The 10797-nt window shown below is 42.2% G+C and overlaps 1 protein-coding gene across 2 annotated transcripts; it reads left to right on the top strand.

Annotated features, from left to right (window-relative positions):
- Positions 1 to 721: 721 nt before the first annotated feature.
- On the top strand, positions 722 to 3369 carry LOC147005216 (PRAME family member 8-like). 2 transcript variants are annotated; one of them, XM_085836226.1, is made up of 3 exons: positions 722 to 1008; positions 1449 to 2039; positions 2802 to 3369. In XM_085836226.1, exons 1-3 carry the CDS (start codon positions 722 to 724, stop codon positions 3367 to 3369), a joined length of 1446 nt encoding a protein of 481 aa, XP_085692352.1. The 2 variants fall into 2 exon arrangements, with proteins under 2 accessions (XP_085692352.1, XP_085692353.1); XM_085836227.1 differs by lacking the exon at positions 1449 to 2039.
- The last annotated feature ends 7428 nt before the right edge of the window (positions 3370 to 10797 follow it).

Here is a 10797-nt window from a genome sequence, read left to right as displayed (position 1 = left end):
GTTTGTGTGTGTGTGTGTGTGAGAGAGAGAGAGAGAGAGAGAGACAGAGACAGAGACAGAGAGACAGAGACAGAGACACACACACACACAGAGAGAGAGAGAGAGAAAGAGAGAGAGAGAGAGAAGCTGGCTCATATGGTAGACATGTGTTCCATGTATGTTTGATCTCCTTCAATACCCATTTGTTGGAGTGATACTTGTGAGTTATGCATATGTATTGCGTTAGACTTTGCTTTTCATCTTTTCCACATAGCTTTGCTCTGTGTACATGATCTTTTTCCCAGACACAAGAAACCCTAAAAATTGTAGAAATGCACTGAAGTCATTCTGCTTACTGGGAATTAATATTGCTCCGCATCACAAGGATTTATGTTTGGTTGGTTGGTTGGTTGGTTGGTTGGTTGGTTGGTTGGTTGGTTGGTTTTGTTTGATTTCTGATTTTTTTTTAAAGACTGTTTTTGTGAAAGGGTCATACAAAAAGGATTTTGATTTGAAAATTATGTGCTCATTTGTTTGATAGAATGACCCTGGTTTTGGGAGTCTGCCTTTCCACCACCAGTTTATGTTGAAGAGGTTAAATGATTTCTCTGTCACTCTCAGAGTAGTAACTCTGAAGCTTAGTGGTTGATGTAATGGTGAGGAAGTTTTAAACACTTTGTCTTGAAAGTATATTTTTTTCTGAATCCTTCCCAAGGAGCCTTCTGACTGGAGACCGAAGAGGATGAGTGTTCAGACTCTGTCCACACTCCAGAAGCTGGCATTGCAGGCTCTGCTGAGAGATGAGGCTTTGGCCTTGTCCTCTCTGGAGGAGGTGCCTTTTCTGCTCTTCCCAGCACTGTTCAAGGAGGCCTTCGCCTGCAGACTTAAGAAGCTCATAAAGGCAATGGTGGCTGCCTGGACTTTTCCCTGTCTCCCTGTGGGGGCTTTGATGAATTCACCTAACCTGGAGACGTTGCAGGCTGTGCTAGATGGAATAGACATGCTACTGACAAGAGAATCTCACCCCAGGTGAGTAATAATCAAGTCGTCTATAAGGGAGCAATTGGGTACACAGTAGAGATTGTGGGGTCAGGGAGAATGGCTTCTGATGGGATCATCAAGCAGTGGTGCAGGAACCTTGAAGCTATTGTCTTCTTGGATTAAGGACAGTTGTCAGTGGATTACAGCTTACTATATGTAATCTCTAGATTGAGCCTATCCCTGGTTCCCCACAACCACTATTACTGGGACTAAGGAGAAATAAAGAGTAACTTAGTGGAAGGAAAGTGGTCAGGTCTACACATGCAGCTCAGGGAAAGATTCTGTAGCATGCTTGCGTGCACATTGCACTCTGTTTAAAGTAATTACACCATAACAAGATGGGCGAGACTTGAGTTTAGAGTCAGGTACTCAAAGCTGACTGACTGTAGTCATGTCTGCTGATATTTGACATGTTTCACTCCAAGCAGGGGAAAACTTCAGGTTCTGGACCTGAGGAATGTGCACCATGCCTTCTGGGACATATGGGTTGGTGCAGAGGATGGTAGCTGTTCTTCAGAGCCCTTGGATGAGAAGCCTACGGTAGTGAAAGTCCTTCCAAGATATGCACGGAGGAGGCAGCTGAAGGTGGTAGCTGACCTGTGCCTCAGGCCCCGCCAGGATGAGTCACAAGCATACTTCTTGAAGTGGGCCCAGCAGAGAAAGGACTCCCTACATTTGTGCTGTATAAACATGAAGATCTGGGCTATGCCCGTGAACTTTGTCTTAGAGATTTTGAACGTCTTTCATCCAGAGCACATAGAGGAATTGGAACTGAACACTGAGTGGAATGTGTTCAATCTGGCCCGTTTTGCTCCCTGCTTCGGGCAGATGAGAAATCTTCGCAAACTTCTCCTGGCACCCCTCTATAAGAACGTCTTCAAGATTTCCAATAGAACAGGAGACAGAGAAGACATGTGTGTCAAGGAGTTCATTTCTATCTTCTCCAAATTCAATTGTCTCCAGCATCTCTCCATGTGTGGTGTCCACTTTCTCATAGACCATATGAATCAGGTCTTCAGGTAAGCAAGGAGGGAGAGCTGGGTTACCTAGCCGAGCATTTTTTCTTGTCCATTTAAAGGATTATTCGTGTTCCCTGCCTGACAGTTAGCCACCTGGAACAAATTTTAGGGACCCTTTAGAATATGGATGTTATGTGAGATTCAAAGACTCAAATAATTACTCCTGAAGCAGAAGACTGAAGGGAGGTAAGGAGTAGCTCAGATCAGGTCAGAAGGGACTGTAATTCTTCTTGGAATCACGGCCAACAGGGGGGTGAGGATGTATTTAGGAGATGGGGGAGATCATCAAAGTGAGGAGGTGAGCTCTGTGCTAAGATCTGTGGGAACAGCCTACTATCTTCCCCTACTTTCCCATGAGTGAAGGGTTTTGAGCCCCAGTACTGTGGAGTACAAGGGACGTGAGGGATTGTATGGAACTGTAAGGGATAGCAAGTGTGACAGTTCAGATGCTGCGATTAAATGCAGCTTTGAATGAGCCCACATGTAATATCCCTAGATCCTGTCAGGACTCTCTTGCCATGGAAATTCCTCTATGTGTCTTAGGGGCTAAACTGGTTTTCTGCTTGAGACTGAAGTCCGCTGATTTTGTGTGGGTTTGACTTGACTAAGCTGATTTCAAAAGGAAGCATCTCAGATAATATCTATGGTCATTTGGTCACACTGAACTTGGTCACCTGGTCACTTCTATGACTGTGTAAACCCCACTCCATGCTCTTCATTACCATTTGCCTGAACTAACCATCTGGTCTCATTTATCCCTAGGTGCCTGATGACATCCTTGGAGTCCCTCTCCATCACTCACTACCAAATTTCACAGTTAGACTTGGATTCCTTCTCTTGCTGTCAGAGTCTCTTTCAGCTAAAACATCTGGAGATGAAAGGTGTGGTCTTACAGGTTTTGGATGTGATGCCTCTGAGAGGTCTCTTAGAGAAAGTAATGAACACTCTTGAGACTCTGAATTTGCAGGGATGTAGGATGAAGGACTCCCAGCTCAATGCACTCCTACCTTCCCTCATACAATGCTCTCAGCTCACCAAGATCAACTTGTACAACAATGACTTCTCCATGCCCATCCTGAAGGACCTTTTACAGCACACAGCCAGCTGGAGCAAGATGAATGTGGAACAATACCCTGCCCCTCTGGAGTGCTATAATGAGTTGGGCCATGTCTCTGTAGAAAGATTCGCCCAGCTCTGTCAGGATCTCATGGATACACTGACAGCAATAAGGCAGCCCAAGAGCCTCTCTTTTGCTACACGTAAGTGCCACAAATGTGGCGAGCGCTGTGTCTATGGCCAGGGACTCAGACTTTGTTTTTGCTGGAGGTGAACATGGATACAGAACTTCTGCATGTGAATAAATGACAAGTTTGGGACACATCTCTGATGTCGGTTGCTCAGAGACTGTGACTTCAGGCAGTGTACAGATGCTTGGAAAGAAAAGGATGAACAATAACTGGGATCTTGGAGGCTGAGCTTGACCTGGGGAACAGAGAGATGGACTGTGCAGTGATAAAGACAACTTGGGTGGCTTGAGTGGACTCTGCCGGGAAAGATTAACTAGATCCTTTTTCATGGACTTGTAAACTTTTTGTTCTTCACTGTACTATTAAGTGAATGCATAGAACATGGGTTCTTTAGATGTTATTCCTGTTGTCTGAGTAGAATAAAGTATCTAATTTTAAGCATTCTGTAGCAACTGCCCTCTGTTGAGAGTCAAAATGAACACATGGATGCCAGACATATCATGATTCAAAATCTTGGGTAGGTGGATAAAGTTATCAGCTAAGGTGGTTCACATATGGATATCTTGATTGGCTGGTGGTAAAAAAGAAGTCATAAATACAATCTCCATGTCTCTTACACTCCTTCTTTCTTTCTTTCCCTCACCCTGTCTCCCTGTCTGCCTCTCAACTTCACAGGCCTTGTTGCTTGGAACCTGTGAACCTGCTGGAAGTTTGCTCACAGAAAATTCCTTTCATGCTCTTCAGAAAAACAAACAAATCAACAAACAAAAGCTCAGGAGCCCCAAAGGGCAATGGATCATGTTTTAATAGTACATGTTGCTTTAGAAGAGGGCAAAATTTGTTTTCAGAACTGCAGATGCAACTCACGCTTCAGGTGTTAGTCCCATTTCTTCAGACATCTGTGGATCCTGGCATTTACATGCACATTATGTAAAATAAATCTGAGTATACACAAAATTGAGAACATCTTAGACAAAAATCACACAATTTCACAAAGACTTCAGAAAAATGAAGTAATTGAATAAATGACATTGTTCAGTAGCAGTTGCCTGAGTTTTGTGTGCCTCCAATGGTATTTCCCCTCCACCACAGTGTGAAGAGAATGTGCGAAGCTTCAGGTGTTTTCATTGAGCTTAATTGGGGAGTAGTAGCCCAGTTTGTTCTGGGCTCTGGTTTGAGGCCTGCACCTTGGATGTTTGAAAGAATACTATGACTTCATCCTAGACCAATATCTATCTTTCTGTCTATTTTCCTGTCAGTCCTTTTCAAGACAGTGATTTGGACCCTTAGTATTGCTCAACAGTACTACATACTGGGTATCTGTCTAAAGAATCTACAATATACACATACATTCACACACACACACACACACACACACACACACACACACACACACAGGCACACATAAACACACACTAAACAAATGAAAACAAGAAAGTATTGAGAATGAAAATTTAAAGGTAATTCCAAATATTCTCTGTATGTGAAATAAACTCTTGACTGTATACCTCCAAGTACTTTACCTATAGCAATTCCTCACATCCTTAGTTTACACAGTCTGGAAAGAGAAAGACCAGTAACTAGACTTGAGCTATGGTGGTAATTAGTCACTGAGCTGAGCCATCAAGTTTGAAAATTTCAAATTTTTTCACACTATATGAGATGGAGTCCCAAGACATTATACATGCCAAGCAAGCATCAAACCACTGAGGTACATCTCAGGTTGACTTTGATCAACTCATTTAGTTTTTCATTTCTGATTTACTTCCAGAGGGTCTTACTTCGTAGCCTTTTCTGGCTGATAATTCTGTCTACTTAAGAGGATGTGCAGTCCCTTGGAGATTTTTTTTATCTGGTGGCCACTTATTCTTCAGATCAGGTTTTGTCAAATTTACAAATCTCCTCTCTCATTTCTCATGCCAGTATACATCATTTTAAACCAATGTCACAAATATCTTTATATGAGAAAAGAAAAATATTCAGTGTCACCTTAGCCCACATGCTAGTCTTTGAGACTGCCGGAAGATCTGTAATGTGTTCTTGTCCATTTGGTCAAGGGATGGACACACTGAACCAGGTAAGCAGAGCACTTAGTGACCAAGAGACCAGAACATAACCTCATTCAGAAAATCATTCTCTCTACTAGCTTCTTTGGGGCTCTTTGTTGCTGTTGAGACAGGCTGTCATGTATGAGCTGCATCTGCAGTAAAACAGCTGTGTACTCCTGATACTCCTCCCACTTCTTTCCATGTGAAGGCAAGAGGGCAATACTCTCCAATTTCTCCTTAATATAGAACAAGTGTATTCAGTTCCACAGGAACTGTTTTCACTGCTGGCTGTGGTGGTCCAAGCTCCACTCTCAGGATGCAGGGGTGGTAGCATCAGGGTAAGTATTCAGGCTAGCCTCAGCTTCATAATTGCCTGCAGGCTAGGTTAGTCTACATCAGATGACTCAAAAATAAAGAAATAAGTATGGAAAGTAGATCAGGGCATATCATCTGTAAGATATTGACCCAGAGCCCCCATGTTCTGAGTGGTTGGGGAATCACCTTCACAGGGGCAGAGGGAGGGGGATGTGAAAGGGGGATTGCAAAAGGGAGACATGGAAAGGGAAAAACATTTGAAATGTAAATATAGAAAATATCGGAGACAAAAACAAACAAACAAACAAACAAACAAACAAAAACCAAAGAGAATCATATGAAGAATCAACAAAACCAAGAGCTGATTCTTTGAGTAAAAGCACTAAAATGGATAAACCCTTAGCCAAACTAAGTAAAGGGCACAGAGTAAGAATCCAAATTAATAAAATCAGAAAAGAAAAGGAAGACAGCCACAGACTTAGCAAGGGGAAACTACGACAGGAAGTGGGAGGGTGTTTTTCAGAGGGGAAATCAGGAACTGGGATAACATTTGACATGGAAATAAAGAAAATATCCAGTAATAAAAAGGAAAAGGGAGACAGAACAACAGACATGAAGGAAATCTTTAGGTTTTAAGTCAAAAACCTGTACTCTACACAATTGGAAACCTAAATGAAATGGATTATTTTCAAGACAAATGTAACTTACAAAGTGTAAAACTCAATGTCAAGTTAACTGTCTAGTCCTATACCCCCTACAGAACTACTAGTAATCATTAAAAGTCTTCCATCCAAAACAATGGCTCAGGGCCAGACTGTTTTAGTGCAGAACTTTACCATACTTTCTTTTTTTTTTTAAATTTTTTTATTAGGTATTTTCCTCATTTACATTTCTAATGCTATCCCAAAAGCCCCACACCCTCCCAGACCCACTCCTCCACGCACCCACTCCCACTTATTGGCCCTGGCATTCCCCTGTACTGAGGCATATAATGTTTGCACGACCAATGGGCCTCTCATCCACTGATGGCCGACTAGGCTATCTTCTGATATATATGCAGCTAGAGACACAAGCACCTGGGGATACTGGTTAGTTCATATTGTTGTTTCACCTATAGGGTTTCTGATCCCCTCCAGCTCCTTGGGTACTTTCTCTAGCTCCTACATTGGGTGCCCTGTGATCCATCCAATAGCTGACTGTGAGCATCCACTTCTGTGTTTGCTAGGTCCCGGCATAGTCTCCAAAGACACAGCTATATCAGGGTTCTTTCAACAAAATCTTGCTAGTGTATGCAATGGTGTCAGCATTTGGAGGCCGATTATGGGATGGATCTCCGGGAATGCCAGTCTCTTGATGTCCATCCTTTCATCTCAGCTTCAAACTTTTTCTCTGTAACTCCTTCCATGGGTGTTTTGTTGCCAATTCTAAGAAGGGGCAAAGTGTCCACAATTTGGTCTTTGATCTTCTTCAGATTCCTGTGTTTTTCAAATTGTATTTTATATCTTGGGTATTCTAAGTTTCTGGGATAATATCCACTTATCAGTGAGTACATATCATGTGAGGTTTTTGTTTTTTTTTTTTTTTTTGTGATTGGGTTATCTCACTCAGCATGTTGCCCTCCAGGTCCATCCATTTGCATAGGAATTTCATAAATTCACAAAAACAAACACAAACATTTGAGTGAATGGAAATGTGAGGGAACACACTAGCAATCTTAGCACTGAGGAGGCTTATGAGTAAGGAGGTTCTTGCTTTTCAGCCTACCCAATGCCACATGGCCATTTCTAGGAGAGCTTAAACAAAATACAAAGACCTTCTTTTAAAAAAATCAACCATAATAATGAAATCAACTGCTTAACATATATGTTTGTGATGAGGCTAAAACTTCATTTGGAATTAAATACCAGATGTTCAATGTGTTCCTGTAAGTAGATAAAAATTAACATTTTTTTGGTCATATGTGGGAGACTAAAGGTTTCTACATCCAACTGCATGACCCAGGGGATTATCCTTACCTACTACTTCTGAACACTGTAGATAGGTCTCTCAGTGCTGGCCAAACAAGTCCATTATCCAGGCTGCATGACAGTATTGAGATAAGCTCCCATTTTTAACCCAGAAGCTGTCTCCAATCCATAAAGTCTTGCAAATGAAACACTAACCTTGTTAAATGGAAATTTCTTTTCCCTTTTTTTTTGGGGGGGGGTGTCGAGACAGGGTTTCTCTATGTAGGACTGGCTGTCCTAGAACTCAGTCTATAGACGGAGCTTGCCTGGAACTCAGAAATCTGCCTGCCTCTGCCTCCCACCTGCTGGGATTAAAGGTGTGTGCCACCGTGCAAGGTGCAAATCTCACTCTTAACGGGAGACTAATTGACCAGTTGTAGGTAGGAAAAGAAGACAAACTCAAAGACTTTTTAGCAAATCTGAGTGTTAGAAAGTTGTGTCATGTACTTTTTTTTATTTATATTGTTTTGCTTTTAGATTATAAGTTCTTTGCTTGTCTATTACAGCTACCATTTTCCTGTTTTTCTGGGATTTCTGTGTCTTTGAATGTATTCTGTATTTCTTTGGCATTTGTTTTTGCTGCTGTTGTTGGTGATTCTACTTTATTGTTTTGATGGGATGGGATTGGCTCCCTTTTTTCTGTTGGTTTATTTATTTTGTCCTGTTCCATCTTGTGTGTTTTTCTTTTCTATTGATTTTTCTGTTGCTTTTTTGTTTATTTGTTCATTTCTGTGTTGTTTTTCAGGGTCTGATTGTAAATTAACCTGTTCTGTAACTCACTTGCTAGGCCAGGCTGGAGGTGGTCCTGCCTCTTCCTTCCCTGTCCTGACAGTACACTTGTGTACTACCACACATGTTTCTGGATTCTTTCAGTGCCTGTTTCTTTTCTCAGGAGAGATACAAAGAGTGTGGATTGAGATGGAAAATAATGTGGGAATGATCTCAGAGAAGATGGGGGAGTTGAAACCATAACCACAACACATTGTATGAATAAAAATATTTTCAGTAAGGAAAAAGCAAAGAAAAGGTGAGGGAGATGTGACTGATTAGGTAGAGCACTGGCTTCTCTAACAGATACCTCAGGATCATTTCCAGGCTTCTATGTGTCAGCTACTGTATCTTTTCCCCCCATGCTCCTAACTCATGAACCATCTCTTTATCCCATATGTGGTTAACATGAAGGAGTGTAAGCTTAGCACATTGTCTACAGATAATGCCACTGAGATAGTAACTAGACAGGCTGAAGGCTCATACTACACAAAGAGGCAGAGATAGTATCTTCTTTAATTTGCATGTAGACAGTGTTATAGATGGAAACTATTTCACCTAGGCAGCCATAACGAATAGTGTGGGGGTTCATTAAAGGAAAGGATCTCAGTATACAGACTTCATAAGTGAGATAGTAGAATTTTAGAAGCTTGAAAGTTGGGAGCTATAGCACTCTTGATCATGAGAGAGACCCCAACATGGAGAAGACCAGTGGCTCCTTGAATGAGGCATAGTCTTGAGGGAAGTGCCTGAAGAGAAGTTGTTTCAAGACATGTAGCTGGCAAGACTTTACAAGGTGTACACTGGCCTGGAAGGAAACTGATCTCTGTTTTCTACTTTCATAGGAACCTGTGTCATTGATGCTGTCCCCTGGAAGAAGTGATTCTGGAATGACCTCTGAGGTTACTCTCTAGGCACATCTGCTAGATATTTTCAAGATATGCAAAAGTTGAGGACCAAGCCTAGATGTGGCCATTGTCCTGTGACAGCCAAATTTCTGGAGAAAATAAATGGAAGAAGCCAAGCTTATTAGTTCCCTTGGATTTCTAGTCTCTAGTCTCTGACTTATGCCTGTTAAATTCAATTGTCAGTCAAGGAAGAAAATGATTGCTCATAGCTTTGGGCAGCAAACAGGTGTTGCTCTTAGGCTCACAATGTTCCTTCCCAGGTCCTACTGGTGTGACTCAGAGGTGAAAACAGAAAGGCACAGTTGTGGAAGCAGCTGCTATACCTGCTTAGAGGTGGTAGAGGGCAGCAAGCTACCAGAATAAAAGCTCTGGGCACCAGATGAGCAAGGGGGCTAGAAGTTTCATGGACAGACAGAGAACAAGGCTTAGTAGCAGGATCAAGTCAAGTCCAGAGGAAACCCTAAAACAAAGACAGAAGTAAAATCACTGCCCCCCAAAAGACCTCACGAAGAAACAAGAAACAAATAACAACAAGAAAACCTTCAAGTCTTTCCATCCTTCTACTCTGATGAGCATTGAACAGAAGGTCAACATCACCAGGACAGGGCTCCTAGAACCTTGGTGAAACAATGGCACCCAAACAGCAGATTCTACCGTGCATGAAATTCCTCAAGGACAGCCTGGACCAGCTGCTCACAGAGTCACAGGTCAATTACAGAAAATCTCTAGAAGTAAACTCATAGCAATATAACAGGTTCAGGGATCTATCCCCTCCCATTGAGCACAACCTCTGAAGAAAGCCTTTTTCCCACCATTGGGTATGTATACAAAGGCCTCCATTCCCTCTGATGTGTGACATTGTTCACGCATGCTAAATAGAGTATGCACATCAGTGTCTGGTTTCAGTGATTGTAAATAGGATGGATCCCCAGGTGAGTCAGTCTCTAAATGGTCATTTATTCACTATCTACTCCACATTTTGACTCTGTAACTCTTTCCATGGGTCCCCCCCCCCTTCTAAGATGGATAGAAGTATCCACACTATGGTCTTCCTTCTTCTTGAGTTTCATGTGGTTTATTTATTGTATCTTGGATATTCTGAGCTTCTGGGCATCTGGGATAATATCCACATATCTGTATGCCCCAGTGTGGGGGAATGCCAGGGCCAGGAAGCAGGAGTGGGTGGGTTGGTAAGCAGGGAGAAGAGAAGGGCATAGGGGAAGGGTGTTTTTCAAAGGGGAAATCAGGAAAGGGGCTAACATTTGAAAATGTAAATAAAGAAAATATCCAATAAAAAGGCGTGTCATTGTCTTTATCTCTAGCCACAGGTCCTTGTGGCTCTTCCATTAAAAACTGTATTGGCTGTTAACTTGGCAAGGTCAATGCTAGCCCCTAGGCTCCGGAATTCCCTGGTCATGAGCCCCATCCAGCTCAAAGTCTCCTTTCTCTTGGTCCCATTTTATTCT

This window comes from Mus caroli, unplaced genomic scaffold, assembly GCF_978045245.1.
Source record: "Mus caroli unplaced genomic scaffold, Mus_caroli_1 scaffold_4, whole genome shotgun sequence".
NCBI classification, from domain to species: Eukaryota; Metazoa; Chordata; class Mammalia; order Rodentia; family Muridae; genus Mus; species Mus caroli.
The sequence above is the reverse complement of the archived record's forward strand: the minus strand, read 5'-3'. Positions and strand labels throughout refer to the sequence as shown.